This window comes from Esox lucius, chromosome 5, assembly GCF_011004845.1.
Source record: "Esox lucius isolate fEsoLuc1 chromosome 5, fEsoLuc1.pri, whole genome shotgun sequence".
NCBI lineage: Eukaryota > Metazoa > Chordata > Actinopteri > Esociformes > Esocidae > Esox > Esox lucius.
Window position 1 is genome coordinate 25,270,580 of NC_047573.1, and position 17,705 is coordinate 25,288,284.

At 46.0% G+C, this 17,705-nt stretch overlaps 1 protein-coding gene across 3 annotated transcripts in view; it reads left to right on the top strand.

Annotated features, from left to right (window-relative positions):
* The window catches only part of LOC105031631 (ankyrin repeat and fibronectin type-III domain-containing protein 1), a 204,176-nt gene that overhangs the window by 177,323 nt on the left and 9,148 nt on the right, over positions 1–17,705 (top strand). For all 3 annotated transcript variants that reach the window (XM_020046506.2, XM_020046505.2, XM_013133847.2), the window contains 9 exons: positions 167–374; positions 2,047–2,244; positions 5,090–5,203; positions 5,368–5,465; positions 10,985–11,075; positions 13,015–13,122; positions 15,457–15,556; positions 15,781–15,913; positions 16,522–16,641. In XM_020046506.2, the coding sequence (XP_019902065.2) occupies positions 167–374; positions 2,047–2,244; positions 5,090–5,203; positions 5,368–5,465; positions 10,985–11,075; positions 13,015–13,122; positions 15,457–15,556; positions 15,781–15,913; positions 16,522–16,641 (1,170 nt within the window). The remainder of the gene's footprint in view (positions 1–166; positions 375–2,046; positions 2,245–5,089; positions 5,204–5,367; positions 5,466–10,984; positions 11,076–13,014; positions 13,123–15,456; positions 15,557–15,780; positions 15,914–16,521; positions 16,642–17,705) is intronic.

The window sequence follows — 17,705 nt, forward strand, 5'->3', positions numbered from 1 at the left end:
AAGCACCTTTATATTAAAAAATCCCAGCTGGACTCTATGGCAGCCACAATACAGTCACATAAAGCTACCAACGGTTCAACAGCCAAGCTTCCTTCACCAGAGTCTGATGAGTCACGCCACCAGCCCCCGCCACCACGTTCATTACACATGTGTTTTTGTGTGTCAGTTCCAGAGCAACGAGGCCTTGTTTGAGGCGGTGGAGCACCAGGAGATGGACCTGGTCCAGTTGCTACTGTCTCAGTACAGTCTGGAGGAGCTGGACCTCAACACCCCCAACAGCGAGGGTTTGTTGCCACTGGACATTGCCGTCATGACCAACAATGTACCCATGGCCAGGCTGCTGCTTCGCGCCGGAGCCAAGGAGAGCCCCCACTGTGGGTAACTGTTCTGCCTGTCTGGCCGGTCGGCTGGCTGTATTTGTTCTGGCTGACTTTCTGTCTCTTGTCCTACTTGCATGTCTACCCACTTGCATGTCCGCTCTTGAACTGATAGGATCATAGAAAATAGGGGCAGTTGTTTATTGAAGAAAACAGGGTGCTTGTTGTTCCCTTTGCATTAAACAGAGTGAGAAGGTGGCCTTTTGGTGTAGATTTAGTATCTGTTCTCCCTCCCCGAAATCATAACGTTTAGAAAGCAAAATTTACTTCAGATCCGTGTCTAAAAGTAACCTCATCCTACGTTGCCACGACAACCGTACCAGCCGCCACAGCAGCTGTCGGCAACCCCTAAGATGGGAAAAGCCCAGCCTCTCGCGAAGCACCAAACTTACCGCTCGCTCCCCTAGCTTGAGAGGATGTCAAAGTTGGGCTGTTATATCTCTGGCAGGGACACAGAAGGGAAAGGTAATATGGGACGGCGATAACACAGCCTTGCAGTGGGGTTACGATGAAATATTAGTCATCTCAAAAGGCCGCTCTGCCGCCGCCTGTGATCCGGCAGCCACAGTCGTCTCACTCTCTGCTAATGATTAGTCCTCGCCAAGCTCTCCCAGACTTTGTGTTTGCGCTCCCTTTTCCAGAACCTATCCAGACATTTTATAAAGGTATCACCAAATTGAAAACACTTGAATGGAAAAGTGGTGTTTACTGAAGTTTGCTCTTTGATTGCTCTCCGGAGCCCAAATAACACATGCGGAGGAGAAAAAAAAAAGAGACGGAACGTGAAACGTAGACAGGAGGAGAAAAAAGAAAGGGCTCTCCCTCAGCCCCAGCCAGGATACCCAGTTGGTGTTTTTATAAGAGCCTTCTAATCAAACTCCATCTGAGGAGAATTGAGATCAAAGACAATGCAGGGCTTTCGTTGGGCTTTCAAAGGAAGCCATTGATTTTGCTTTAGGAGACTTCACAGAGTCTGTCTGCGGCTCCCTGACAGACATGTTGCAGAAACATAGGGACACAGGCATAGGCCATCATAGACAGGCGCAGGCATTCATAAGAGATAACGTCTCATGCCATTTTTTATAAGGTAATACACTGAAAACGGTTGCCTGTTTTGACCAGTGAGCGTTGGTTTTAAGACTAGAGGCTGAAATTAAACAAAATGCTGCAGAGTCCATTTAAATTTAAACAAAGCGACACGCCAAAATCCAAGACCCACAGAGACAGGCTCATATACGGAGATGTGGAATAACTTTGTTGTCCCTCTGAAGCGGTGCCTTACAGCAGTGACATACACTTTCCCCATCACTTTGGGTGTCCCGTTGAATTCCCTCCACCACAGAGGAACCCACCCTGCCCAGCCGCACTTAGTTTCATGACCCCGTTTTATTTTAACTCGGAATGATGTCACACTTAAAGAGTGACTGTGCAGCTCAAATGGGCTGTAATGACAATCGTGCCTCCGACAAACAAAGACATCAAACGGGCAAGAAGAACCAGTGGATTATGGGAAAATAAGCAGGAGGTTTTCTTAAAAGAAAAAATGCCATGTTTGTCATTTTTTGTAAAACAAAAAAAAAGGCCAAAAAATAGCCAGACGTTGTTTAAGTCTCCCAAAGCCACGTTACTGTGCGAATGTTCCTAATGTGAATTCCAACTGGTTCCATAGTTGTGAGCCTGGAAGGGCGCGCCGTGCACCTGGCCACGTTGGTCCGAGAGGCAGAGCAGCGCGTCCGGGACCTGCAGGCCCAGGTGCGGAGCGAGGGCCCCGGGGAGCGGGAGGCGTCAGACCATGAGAGGCAACTCAAGGCCTGGGAGTGGAGACATCGGCTCTTCAGACGCATGCAGACGGGCTTCGAGCACGCCAGTCAGTGAACACGCCCAAACACGCACACACTCAGACCACCCTTCTCATTGACCACGCACGCGCTCAAACCACCCTTCTCACTGACCACGCCCGAACACACACGTACTCAGACCACCCTTCTCATTGACCACGCACACACTCAGACCACCCTTCTCATTGACCACGCACTCAGACCACCCTTCTCATTGACCACGCCCGAACACCCATGCACTCAGACCACCCTTCTCATTGACCACGCCCAAACACACATGCACTCAGACCACCCTTCTCATTGACCACGCCGAACACACACGCACTCAGACCACCCTTCTCATTGACCACACCCGAACACGCACGCACTCAGACCACCCTTCCCATTGACCACGCCCGAACACGCACCCACTCAGACCACCCTTCTCATTGACCACGCACGAACACGCACGCACTCAGACCACCCTTCTCATTGACCACGCCCGAACACGCACGCACTCAGACCACCCTTCTCATTGACCACGACCGAACACGCACGCACTCAGACCACCCTTCTCATTGACCACGCTCGAACACGCACGCACTCAGACCACCCTTCTCATTGACCACGACCGAACACGCACGCACTCAGACCACCCTTCTCATTGACCACGAGCGAACACGCACGCACTCAGACCACCCTTCTCATTGATCACGACCGAACACGCACGCACTCAGACCACCCTTCCCATTGACCACGCCCGAACACGCACCCACTCAGACCACCCTTGTCATTGACCACGCACGAACACGCACGCACTCAGACCACCCTTCTCATTGACCACGCCCGAACACACACGCACTCAGACCACCCTTCTCATTGACCACGCTCGAACACGCACGCACTCAGACCACCCTTCTCATTGACCACGACCGAACACGCATGCACTCAGACCACCCTTCTCATTGACCACGAGCGAACACGCACGCACTCAGACCACCCTTCTCATTGATCACGACCGAACACGCACGCACTCAGACCACCCTTCTCATTGCCCAGGGCAACTTCACCTCACTCCCACTCCAGACTGAGCACAAAAGGTGCAAGTTGCTGAAGACGTTTCTTCCCAGTCAGTTAAGATGAAGTCACACAGTTTAACAAGTCTGTAGCTGTGAACTCAGCTGTGACATGCTGTGTACAGCCACACACGCCAAGCCATGCAAGCGAACCCACACGTGCGGACAAACCTTTATATCCACAATAATTCACTCACGAGGGGCACTCGACCTTGTGACTCTTAAATATAAATGATGCTGTGTGTTCATTCTTGTTTATGTGTGTGTGTGTGTGTGTGAGAGAGTTTGCATTAGCCCTGTTTGAGTCAGAAATGATGTGCTAAGCACCAATTGAAGTGCATTTGGTGCCCAGACCTTTCCAGCGTCGCCTTGACTTTCATTTTTCTGTCCTTTTTGGTGGCATTCTGTCTGGTCTGAGCTGTTAATGGGTTCCACGTTGTGACGGCTGGGACAGAGTGGGGTGTGTGGCGTGATGAAGTGTGTGTATGTATGCATACATGCATGCATGTGTGTGTAAGGGAGGCCTATTCGTGTGTGTGTGTGTGTGTGTGTAGGTGGGTCTGGGGTTTGTGTAGCACGTCTGTGTTCTCTCTTTAAGTTTTTATAGGCATTTCATGACATGCGTGGTGGCGGGTAGACGGACCCCCCCCCCCCACACACACACACACACACGTACACACACCCGAATAAATCTTGACTTTGATGCATAGTTTTTCCCTCTTCATTACTCAACATACTCCATGCTTTTATGACCAGACATTTTTTGTAGGCTTTTCTCAAGCTTTCAAATACAGTAGTGAAATTCTTTAAATAGCGTGATAGTACATGTTATGATTATGAACAAAAGTAAGCAACTGTTCTATTAGTGACTGAGTACCATAGGTTACCATGTTACAGTGAGATGATTGAAAACTGTAAGTTACTGTGTTACAGTAAGACGACATGTGAATGAATGTGAATGTGGGATGTCAATTTACTAGATTTGCAGCTGTACTCCACACTGCAATGCTTCTGACGGTTATTTGAGGCAGTCTTATGGTATTGGGTCTTGAGTCTTTGAGGCAGTCTTATGGTATTGGGTCTTGAGTCTTTGAGGAAGTCTTATGGTATTGGGTCTTGAGTCTTTGAGGCAGTCTTGCGTATTGGGTCTTGGGTCTTTGAGGCAGTCTTGGGTATTGGGTCTTGGGTCTTTGAGGCAGTCTTATGGTATTGGGTCTTGGGTCTTTGAGGCACTCTTGGGTATTGGGTCTTGGATCTTTGAGGCAGTCTTATGGTATTGGGTCTTGAGTCTTTGAGGCAGTCTTATGGTATTGGGTCTTGAGTCTTTGAGGCAGTCTTATGGTATTGGGTCTTGGGTCTTTGAGGCAGTCTTGGGTATTGGGTCTTGGGTCTTTGAGGCAGTCTTGGGTATTGGGTCTTGGGTCTTTGAGGCAGTCTTATGGTATTGGGTCTTAGGTCTTTGAGGCAGTCTTGGGTATTGGGTCTTGGATCTTTGAGGCAGTCTTATGGTATTGGGTCTTGAGTCTTTGAGGCAGTCTTATGGTATTGGGTCTTGAGTCTTTGAGGCAGTCTCATGGTATTGGGTCTTGGGTCTTTGAGGCAGTATTGGGTCTTGGGTCTTTGAGGGAGTCTTGGGTATTGGGTCTTGAGTCTTTGAGGCAATCTTGGGTATTTCACTTTGTCTACGGGGACCGTTGACATCTCAGACTTCACAACTTCACTGACTGACTGTCACACACTCACCGAATAACACTGCGGAAGGATTTAGAAAGTCAGCGGATGATTAACAGATGATATTAAGACATCCGTCTGTCTGCAGACCCTCCGGACGCTCCCAGCTCTGTCCGCCTGTCCGTCAGCAGCAGTTCCAGCCTGAGGGTGGACTTCCAGGAGCCTCTGAGTGTCAACTCCGCCGTGGTCACTAAGTACAAGGGTACACTTGTTACATGATATCCAGAAGTCAGATGATAAGACGCAGGGTCATGTTTTAGGAAAGTATGTACCGTATGCTATGTAACTGTGTGTGTGTGGTGCGTGTGTGTGGTGTTTATCTGTGTGTGTGTGTGTGTGTGTGTGCTTGTATGTGGCTGTCCGCAGTGAGTTGGAGCAGTTCCCCTTCCCAGACTCCACTGTTGGGTGAGATGTTAGTAGAGGACACCAGTCAACTGCAGTGCACCATTACAGATCTCTCGCCCGTGAGTATACGCTTTCTGTCTGTTCAGATGGGTACGCTGTACCTAAACGCTTTGCAACAACAACAAAGAAAAGGTTTGACAGCACACACTCCTTTCATTTTCTCCCCACTGAGAACGACACTGGGCTGTTTCAACACACTGATATTTTTCCTCTAGCTATCATTCATTATTTTACGAATGAATAACTGTGTTCCCACCAGATATAAAATCTATGTTAACACACCATTGCAGCAACACCTTGACTTAAGTTCCCTGTCTAAAATTCCCTGTCTGAAGGACCATGTCTGAAGTACCATGTCTGAAGTACTCTGTCTGAAGTACCCTGTCTGAAGGACCATGTCTGAAGTACCCTGTCTGAAGGACCATGTCTGAAGTACCCTGTCTGAAGGACCATGTCTGAAGTACCCGGGCTAAAGTACACGTCTACAGTACCCGGTCTAAAGGACCCGGTCTGATATACACTTATAATGTACACTGTCTAAAGTACCCAATCAGAGGTACCCAGTCTACAGTACCCAGTCTAAAGGCCCCGGTCTGATACACCTGGTCTTAAGTACCCATTGTAAAGTACCCATTTTAAAATACCCAGTCTGAATTACCCTGTCAGAAGTAGATGTTTTTGAGCTCCCCAAAACATTTAAAATCAGCCGCTAGAGGCAACGGTTAGCGCTAATACTGTGAATGCTGCTTGCTAATGCTCTGGGAATGGAAGCTGGGCGTAAAACGTGGACTGCATCTCTGGGAATGGGAATGGAAGCTGGGCATAAACGTGGACTGCATCTCTGGGAATGGAAGCTGGGCGTAAAACGTGGACTGCAGCTCTGGGGCACACACGTTTAATTTGAGTGCTAGACAGAAACCTTAGTACGGCTTTCTTTTCTTTCTTTTTAAAGGACTTTCCAGAAAATTAACCCTTAACGAAACATGCGGATAAACAAACTATTGCACAAAGGCATACAGACACACACACACAAAGAGCAATGCTCAATCACAATGTCTCATTTCACCATGTCAGGCAGTCGAAAAAGCCCAATTTCATCGCTTCCAACTCAGCCCGTATAAACATCCAGTGATGGGATACAGCTACACTTTTTTACGGGTGAGAAAGTGAGACAGAAAAGCACAATAGTTAGCTTTCCAGCTGCTGGTAGTTTTAACCGATAAACATATTTAGAAGGCCACTATTCCACATGAAGGGCCTTGATAGGAATCACATATGTGCTTGAGCTGCTTGGTTAGACGTCAAATTGTTAAGGCATTTTGTCATGTGATATGTCTGCACTACAAAAATTCTGTTTTATAGTCACTAGTCATCTGGACACACAAAGTATCACAAACACACACACAAGTTAATTGCACCAGAAAAAGTTATTCTCCTGTAAGATAGTATGTTAAAAAACTGTTCAGTGTTTAAAAAAATATTTCCCATCTACAATATCTGACATTTAAAAAAACATTTAAATCCAACTCTTTATATAGGGATAAACATACATGTGTGATGTGAGAAAGGGTTAACAGGTAGGTAGCGTGAGTCACAACATGGGGTCAAAGATTTTGAAACTTTTTTGTAGTCGTGATTGGGCTACATGACTCCAAAAATAGTTATGTTTTTAGGTTTATCTTCAGAATGATCCACAACACACTTGTAGCCCTATAATGAGTTGAACACTACACTTTGGGCAGTGTACTCTTTGCTGTTGACTGCCTCTGGTTATTAGAATGTATCCACTTTGGGCAGGCTCGCTTGCTGGCTAATGTTAGCCACTAGCAGATGGTCTCTTCTGCTAAGAGTAAATAACTCTTAACAGTCAATCTATAAGTCAAAATGTTTACTTATGGAATGTATGGAATTGTAAACTGTGGGGTTTTACTTGGCCAACTAGCTGGATGGCCTCGTTAGATGCCTAAATAGCTAACTTTACCAGTTGATTTATATATTTATTTCATTGTACATTATGAGTTCGCTGAACATTATCACAACCAAGCGTGCCGCACAAGCCCTGAAAAGTGAAGCCAAAACGTCTCGATCGCCCCCTGGTGAGTGGTCCCAGTATAGGTCATAAACCCCGCCCTCCCCATGTTATTCAATGGGACGCGAGACCAACTAAACAATTAAATTACCCTTCAATTATCTTTTTTCCGAAGCTGGTTTCTGTCATTTACTGTAGTTTGTATCACGCTAATGTAAATTCAAGAGTTTTTTATAAAATAAGTTGTTTTTTAGTTAGTTATTTAATGCTCTAAAAACGGTGGTGTGACGTTGTGATTCACAACTTTGATTGACAGCTATCTGAGCCAAGGAGCCACTGAAGCGCCATCCTCCTTCGGAGAACTGAGGAGATTGGAGCTTTACATTTAATCTCTAAATTTCTATAATTGATATAATTTCACACGGACATAATGGGTTGTTCTGCAGTACATTGTGCTAACCGATCTGGCATTTCCAATCGATCTTTGAATTTTTTTCGGTAAGTTAAATTTATAAGCTATTTAATTAGTAAATAAATGTAATGGGCTAGCTAACGTTAGCTAAAAGACAACAAGCCTTGTTAATAGCCATGTTAATAGCTAGCAGGGGATTGTTAGCTAGAAGTTACCAATTCTTTTTGTATTAGGCCTATTCTAAATTAAGGTTAAACATGATGTAAGTTAGGCTATAACATATCGTCTAGGTTTAACAAGCAAAGGTTGTACTGTACTTGGACTTGCGATTGATTACGGCAGAGGTGTCAAACCGGTTCCACGGAGGGCCGAGTGTCTGCAGGTTTTTGCTCTCTCCTTGTACTTGATTGGTTAATTAGGTCACTGATTGGTTAGTTTCTACCCTCACCTGGTTGTGTAGGTATGAACTAGGAACCAATTTATAGGAAAAACCAAAAACCTGCAGACACTCGGCCCTTTGTGGAACCGGTTTGACATCTGTGGATTACGGTATGCGCATTCTGCGAGGGAGAGTGAGGGCGGGGCACAGGGGAGGGGCCGTTGACTTCGCGGCTTTACGGCTTTACTTCCTGCTCGCTACTGCGCATAACTACTGCGCAGAACTGGTCCCAAGATCGCTATCTGCGCAGACGCAAGTCCAAGATGTCCGCGCCGTATCGGGACACTGGTGGCTTCATTTTTCACCAATGGAAAAGAGCGAAAGGGCGTCGTCCATTTTATATACAGTCTATGATCACAACACTATTATGTCCAACTTGACTTAGGCAATCTTCTGAGTTGAGAGGTTTTATGATTTGAACTCACAAAATTGAAAGATTTAGTGTAAATTTGCATACGTTTGATGTTTATACTGGTAAACATATACTTTATATATATTTGTAGATATGTAACATTAGACATGCCATCTGAGTTTAGGGATTCATTTCAACTGTGTCATGGTTTGACATATGCTTTCATTTAAAGTGCCAAATCAAAGTCTACCCAGAGTTCATTGTTTCGTGTCATTGCCTGAAGAACTGTATTCATTTAAACAGTCCCCCCCCCACTTATCTACCCACCATATTCCACACTTTTTGTCTGCTCAGGAAGTATTGGCACACTTCAGGAAATTGAGCAAAAGTGAATGCAAAAAATAAACAAAGCAAATCATATTTTGGGCTCTAGCATAAGCCATATACATGTACTTTCATTTCAACACAATAGTTTCTCAAACAAAACATTTTATTCATTAGTAAAAAAACAAAAAAAAACGAATGTAAAATAAAACGAAACAAAGTGGTGACTTTTATGGAATTCCATGCTTTTTAGTTTGTGTGTCTCAGTCTCCAGGAACTGTACTGATGCCTTTCACCTGTTCCTGTTTCCCTGGGGTATAAATGTGAGGTCGCATGCATGTAAAATCCCTTTGTTATCCATCACCAAGGGTAAAACAAAAGTGCTGTCTGCTGAAAGGAGATGGATGGTTGTTGACGTACACAGATCAGGTAAAGGATATAAAAAATACATCAATGGTTGAAAATACCTCAGTTAGGTATGCAGTTAGGACAATAAACAGTTTCAGAATTGCATGGTTTAGGGGAATCTTGGGGTTATCCAGTGTCAATATCAACTGTTAAAGGCCCTTCCATGTCAAACTGCTCTTTGGGAGGGTTGCAAGAAAGAAGCACATACTGAGCCCAACCCACAAATTGCAACGCCTGAACTGTGCCAATCGTGTTGAAATGCAATCGTGCATTGTGTTCAGACAGAGGCATTGCTAGAATCACAATACATTCGGGGCTACATTCAAAGCTTATTTGAATCAACAACATCATATAATTTTTAGAGGGCTTTAATGCATGATCGTAATTACAGATGAATAGATCAGAGGCAATTTTTTTATGATTTTTCTTGTACAAAACATATAAATAATTTGAGATCCGGGGCTATTCATAAAAGAAACCCAGGCCTAACGACGCCCCTGTGTTCGGATTAGGTTTTTGGCCATGCTCACCATTTGCATGTTTGGTAACAAACGGGGACTGCATATAAGAGAAACCCCTGAAACCCACAGTACAATATGGTGGTGGATCGTTGATGCTTTAGGTCTGTTTTGCAAATGAATTCCAGTAAGTGACAGGATATATTAACTTGCAAACCTGGTTGTCTCTGCTATGAGACAATGATCCCAAACATACATTGAAATCAACACAGAAATGGTTGCGTGACCACAAAATCAATGTTTCCCAATGATCATCTCAAACACCAAACCTGTGGTCGAGTTGAAGAGAGCAGTCCACTAGCTCCAAGCTAAGACTATCCAGGATCTTAAACTTTCTCTAGGCTCTGTAGGTATTCATGCTGTTGTTAATATGTTTTTAAAACCTAGTAGCTGGATTACAAGGCAAATATTGACGTTTTGGAAGCCTGGACAAAAATAAGTAATACAACCAGAGTTGGAACTACCGAATAGCTCATTCGTTAAAGAGCAGTCTTTTAGCCCCACTAATATACAACTTAATTGATGGTACAGAGACAGACACTTCCAAAACATGAATCCTCAGCGGGAAGTCCCACATAGGTCCTTCAGTGCCTGTCGCCATGGCGCCCCATGGACCAGGGCTGCACCGTCACATGACAGGGGTCAAAGCAGGGTCACGACAGAGCTGGCGGCTGCCTGATTGATTTGGCTGAGAAAGGAGAGGCCAGGCTGGTTCCACGGCAAGGCCACGTGTTACCGGTGGCGAACGTGGGATTTGGGGGCTGGTCCAACGCCGCACGCATACACACACTGCAACACAGACACACAGGGACAAGCAGAGACCTGTTGACCCATTGCCGCGCCCATGTGCTGTGGTCACCTGCAGTATGGACACCATACTAAACAGCATTCTGAAAATGCAATTCCTCTGTGCTTGGTTGCATCTGATCACACGTGCAAGCAACTACAGTGTGAAACACATGGCCACCCAATATTATGTAAGGATACGCTGTCAACTGCATTAGGATCAGAGATGGGAATCAATATTTGATTGATTTTGATGACCTGGTTATTTTCGTGTCGTGCCAATGCCATCTGCCTCTGTGTTCTGTGACAGGGCAAGCATTACTACGTCCAGGTGTCAGCCTACAACATGAAGGGTTGGGGTCCTCCCAAGGCCTCCACCCCGACCTGCGCCTCCCCCTCCAGTAAGTCCCCCCTCCTCATCCCTTCCTCTCAGTCGGCCTGTGCGGCGCCACGCGGCGTTTGTTAAACCCCCGAAATCAATAGTCTCATAGGAGCAGAACATTTACCCGCCAAAGTCATTTCAAAGTGACTGGGCTCACGTCGTTTCAACGCCGCTTATCTGCCTCCTTCCACGGCGTCGGCAGCAGCTGGGTGACCTCGGCCAGCAAAAGGGTGGCGAACCTGCGTCCAATGCCGGACGTAACTGTAGCCCTGTGTTTGGGCCAATGAGATCAGCCGACAGGTGGGTGTGATGTCATCCGAGTCAACAGCTGAGGAGATGACCGGCCAGAACAGCTTTCTCTCTCTATCTCTCTTCCTCTCCTCTCCCTCTCTCTCTCTCTCTCTCTTTCTCTGTCTCGTCTCGTTGTCTCACTCTCTCGCTCTCTCCCTGTCACTCACTAAGGACACAAGGAGAGGAAGCCAGTTTAAACATCTGTCATGTACCCAACCCTCAGCTGCCTCCACGTGCAGAGCGGGATTCCCGGCAATGTGGTGTGGGATGAGTTTCAGCGGTTGTGCGTACAAACCTCCAAGTGCGTCAGCCTGTGTTGACTTTCCTAGGTGTCCTAATGCCTAGACCACACGCTGCCTGTTTCGGGATGGGAGGGAAAGGTGACTGCGGAAAAGACTGTGTTCTCCTGCTGTTGGGAATGATTTAATACGGACGCGTCATTGTATACACGGCTCGCGCAATCCTTAATCCGTTTGCGCGTCTTTATTTTAACTGGCTATATTTGGCGACGTCCATACTTACAGGTATAGGCCCGTACACCAATGAGGAACGCTCCTGTATATGCAAGTCTGTGTAGCCGTAATGTGCCGCATGTATGTAAGGGAGTCGTTGTATCTCTTCCTGCCCCGTACACGAGAGAGCAGAGAGAAAGAGGGAAAGAGAAGGAAAAGAGAGAAAGAGTCCGCCCGGGCATTCCCTCCCTCCCCCCCGCCCTCACTCCCCTCCCTCCAAGCTAATTTCGATGGTTGCGTGTTTGTGTTTTCCATTTGGGCTACCACTGGAAATATTTGCATGTCTGTGAGAGCCGGGGCAGTAAAGGCCCAACACTGAGGCCCTTATACCAGGGCCTCTCTCTCCACTGAGGCCATTAAAGAGGCTAGTTGTCCAGTCAGGACAGGAACCTTTCCGGGAATAGAGCTCACGGTGTTTCAGCCGGCCTCCAGGGGCCCGTGGGGGGGTAACCAAGACGCCCCTGTTGCCGACCTCTTATCACCAGCACATCGTTCTCCCTCCTCCCGCCATGGCTGCCACGCTCTCTCTCTCTCTCTCCCTCTCTATCTAGAGGGAGAGAATACACTGGCCTGTTTACCCCCCATACACGGCCTGACTCTGAGGGAGGGAGGTCGTTGGCTGGAGGGATGTCCGTGTTTGTGGCGGTGGTGGGGGGATTGTACAGTGTGTTTGTGTACTGTAGGCGCTGCATAGTGTGTGTGTGTGTGTGTGTCAGACAGTGTTTATAGGGAGGAGAGAGGGACAGGTCTGCACACACTGAGTGCTCTCTGTCGGCTCAGTCCCACCAGTAGCACACACTGGAGCTGTCTTTCCCTCTCACTCTCTCTCTTTTAGCCAACCGCAGCTTTCTCACACTGAGGTGGCTCACACACATACACACACCACATGTTTTTGCTCCAGTATATCCCTGATATTGACAGTTCACTGGTATGGGGTCCTGCGTAACTAAACTGGCGGAGCATGGCGCTCGCAGGGCCTTGGCTGTAGGTTCGGCACGCATGTACGCACCCGCTCCTGGATAAGAGCGTGGGCCGGGTTAAATGCGCCACTGTTTGGGGTTTGAGCCACTTCGGGTGCAGCCAGTTGAAGGCGACACCTGAGGCATTTACACCCTTGTATTTCTGGTTAACGGTGTTTTCTCTCTGTGTGCACAGGCTGGAGGGAGATTGACGGTCGCGCTCCTCGTCAGCGGGGCCATAAGGAGGCGCTGGACCAGTTACTGGGACAGATTAAGGAGGCGCACCGTCACTGCGTGTGCCATGGTATAAACAGTCTCTCCATCTCCGGGATAACTAACAAGCAGCATCTTGGCTAAAGTCTCCTTCACCACTCCGGAGCATTCTGAAATCATGTGAAAGGAGTTTAGGAATTGAGAGTCAGAAGAACGGGCGTGTGAACTGTTTGTCTCTAGGCACACTGTCGGTATTTAATGTTTTTCTAGAAGACCTCCAGTCACTGTTCTGAGTGAGTTTGCGATCAGCTTCTTTGCCTTCTTCCTCCCAAGCAGTCTTAGATGGTATCCTCAAGTTCATGTTACTCTGGAGGGAGGCAAAGGGCTTCTTGGCAGAAGTCTTGAACTATCTGGTCAATAGTAAGGTTAGGCTGGGGCTAAATTAATCTGATAGTAGAGCTGTGGTTAGGGGAAACTTAAGTCCTGAACACTACACCACACTGAAATGAGCCCCTTCTTAGTATAAATAAGCTGTTTCCTTAACTAAATAATGTTCTTTCACAGCGATTGCAAATATATCTTGGAAGTCATTTTCAATGTTTCACTGTTTTTTGGGGTTTGCCTCACGTTCAATGGCTCCCAGTGTTGCCTTTGTTTCCAAAATAGTACTTACAGTAAATTGGCTCCATGAATGTCAAGGACATAACATAGACAATTTTCCCTGGTGGTTGTGATCCAGTTTCACAACAGAACAATCAGTCAGTCAGTCAGCCAACCGCTCAGTTAATAAGTCGGCCAGATAGCTAGCCACTCGTCCAGTCACTGAGCAAGTCAATAAGCTGGCCTGTAAGTCAATAAATAACTCAGTCAGTAATCCAGCCAGTCAATCAGACCATCCCTCTCTCAGTTTAGTCAGTAAGCTACTTAGTCAGTCAGTGAGCCAATCAGTCAGTCGCCGTGTAAGCCAGTCAACCAGCTATTCAGCCACCAGTCAGGCCGTTGGCCCATTAGCCAGCCAGGCAGTCAGTAAACCAGACGGCTAGTCAGTGAGTCCACCAATCATCACATAGGTTAATGGCATGTCATAGTGTTGGCATACTATGTACTGTATAACTCTTATATGGGTATATAATTTAAGGGATATATGTCACAGTAACTCATAGCAATGCTAGCGGATAATATAACATGTCACATATCAGGGTGGCTAGCAATGTACACTACTGTTTGTCCACTGTACACACATACATCGTAATGATATAATGTAACATGTCATATAGTCATCAGTAATAATCCATATAATAGTCGGCATTCACAGTCCCCGTGCCAGGCTTTTCCATGGTACGCAGCCCAAGTTCACGCACGGTAGCCGAGGTCGTCTGTCCCGGGTCGTGTTTGTTGTTCTTGTAGAGACGGAGCCTTGACGCTAGTTTGAGGGGTATAAATTAAACCTGACTGGCTGCAGCCCGGTCCCCTTACAGCGCTCCAGGACCCCTGTCTGCTAACCCCCCACCCCCGCACCCCCCAAAACTGCCCACCCGCACCACCCTTCTCCAAACACTATTAATTAAACTGTGAAAGGGGCCTTGACTAACACAGGCACCCCAGCGGACGGCTATACCTGTCTGTCTTACTCAGTGTCAGGGCGGTAAGAGGGCTGCCAGAGGAGGAGGGCTCTGGTCGGGGAGCCACGAGAACGGCAGCTCATTTTCTTGTTATTCCACCTCGACTCGTCTCATGAAAAGAAAATTAGTTCATTTTTCCTGAATAGGGGATTTATTGACTTAAGTGGGCCGAGCCGGAGTAAGATTGCCTCGGGGCTTCTGTGTCTGTGTGCACGTGCGTGTGCATGTGTATGGTGGTGGGGCGGGTTGCGGGTTCTAATGAATTGCAAAGCACATTATCTCACTTTACTATGCCCCCCCCCCCCCAACCAAACCCCTCAAGGCCCACTAAAAATAAACATGTCCCCTCAGAGAGAACTGACCTCCCTGTCAGTGAGAGGCGAAGGGTTACCACCCTCCATCTCCTGTAACCCCCCCCCCCCCCCCCCCAAGTCTGTCTGTCCGTCCAAGTGCAGCTTTTTAGCTCTTTTCATCCTGACTCGACAGGTTCCAACACCTTCTGTCTGTCCAGGTAAACACACACACTGCCTCACTTAGCGATTTGCAGTGAGAATGACTGGTTTCCTCTGGCCCAATACTTTAGAGCAGAGTGTCTGTGACTGTGTCAACTGACTCGACTTGATTAAAACAGCACATGAAATGGCCGGAACATTCCGCCACACTTCACACCCTTAAGCTGTGGGACGCATGCAGTTTCCATTCCAAACAGCGATGCAGGAAAACAGCTACTTACTGTACATTTTTGCTCTGTCTTTGGTTCTGTTTTTCTCTAAATCCCTGTTTTGACCCTCTCATCTTTCTAGAGCAGTGCAAAGCCCCTCCACACGTAAGAAAACACTCTGTCTCCAAAAGCCTGCGCCACCTCTTCCAGCCCACTAGCAAATTTGTCAAAAACTTGAAACGGTACAAAACACCTTTTCTGATCTACATTTACACCTCCATGTATCTCTTTCTTTCCATCATTACTTTTCTGTGTGCTGCAAAAAAATGACTGAAAAGTTATTGTATCTCGAGGATATCCAATTGCTTGTGACCATGTCTTCTTTAATAAAATGTTTACATTCAAATCATGCTATTTCTTATCAGTATATTTAGTTAACTGACTGAATGTCCCTCCTCTCCTCCAGAGGTCTCTACCTGACGGCTATATTCTACCGAGACGACAACATCTTGGTGACTCCTGAGGACCAGATTCCCATTGTAGAGATAGATGACTCTTACTCCAGCTCGCTGATGCAAGACTTCCTGTGGTTCATGAAGGTAAGAAGCTAGTTACATTTCCCTAAGCTTTAGCATTTAACCATTTCCATTGGTGCCCACGTTCCATTTAGGCCCACTTTAAATCAAAAAGTGAAAAAAATATGTTTATATGGTGTTTAATGTGGATTTCCTGAGTGCTGCTACATCCTCCTGGTCATTTTAAAAGTTTCAGAAAAACTTTTAGTACCCCCAGATAATACAATTTTTCATAATCACGTTTTGAGCTTTTTGTGGAAGTACTCTTACTTAATGTTTAAGTGAGAATGTTTTATTCATGCAAATATTAGCATTTTACTTTATAATATAATTTGTCAACAACACTGTACTGTGTACCACTAAAACATGCTATGTATGAAGCAAAGATATCTCACATTGTCCTAAACATTTTGTCTTGTTTTATTGTTCGATTTAACATACAGAGGATATAAAAAGTCTACACACCCCTGTTAAAATGCCAGGTTTTTGGGATGTAAAAAATGAGACAAAGATTACAAAAAAATTTGATAAAAAGACTTATATTTTATTTTTAAATGTCGTAGTCCAAGTATAAGATGTTCAGTCCTTTTTAACAAGGTCCTTTTAACAGTGCCTGTGTCCTCTGACCTCAGGTGTCCTACCTGTGGGAGGAGATACCGTGGCTTCAGCAGTGTCTCAGCCCCTCCCAGTCATCCTGCTCCTGCGCTCTGCAGACACGCCTCAAGATGCTGCAGGCCATCTCCCAGCTCCAGGTACATCCCTGCCCATCAAGAACACGGCTTCAGATGAACCCCTTCCACTGGTGTAACCGGGCCTTTCAGCTAGTGACACCGCCATGTGATTTGGTTGCACCCCCAAACAATGAACGTATTTAGCCTGTTTGGTTTTGTTACATAAAGATTCAGTCATTTCATCTGGTTTTATGTTTATACTTCTGTCCCCTATATCTATACTTAGGATACTAGCATTGGGATGTAGGTCCCTGTTGTGTATTAAGAATGTTTACACCTAATACCTTTCTGCCAGGTAAGTATGCCAATAGCATTCTTATTTAAAGCGACAGCTTTGGAGAGAACGTTAAATTGTTTTTATATTCTGTTTTTCTTGGTTGATTTAGCAATTATATGTTTGAGTAAATACCTTGTACTTTGTCATGCTAGACATCAACATGTAATCTAAGGACTAGAGATGGGAACATCAACTCTTCTTATTGACTCAGATCGTTGAGTCGTTCAGTGAAAAGCACAAATCGTTTGACTGATTTCATTCATTTGAATCATTAACACCCCAAGCACCCCATGACCCACTGCCTCTGAACCATAAACTACTTGCAGTCCTATGGCTGACCTGTTTTAGACTTGCAAAACATATGGCCAAAATTAGGTATTTATAACTACTTGGCACACAACATTTCTTAATGCATTTATTTTTAAAAACTACTTGCAGCTTCAACAAGATTCGACTGAAGTGTTTTGCTTGACAGCTGCGATGGGGATGAGCACATAGTTTGCCAACTGTAGAGCATTTCTAAAAATGAGTAACCGTTGCTAACTGCACATCACTAATAAGGCCATTGAGAAGTTCCTCAACCTTATGATCTGGATCCCAGCGTCTCAGATTCCATTAGGGGAGAGATGTCTGTCAGTTGGTATGGGAAAGAGGCAATTCAATCTGCTGAAAATTGTGTATTGTCTGCTATGATCCTAATAAACCAAGTGCATATTGTGTCTTTAACATGTTAGATTGAGAGGGAGTAGAGCAATTCTTTTTAGTAGAACATTTTATCAGATTTTAATTAAATCATCCGTGTTAAATT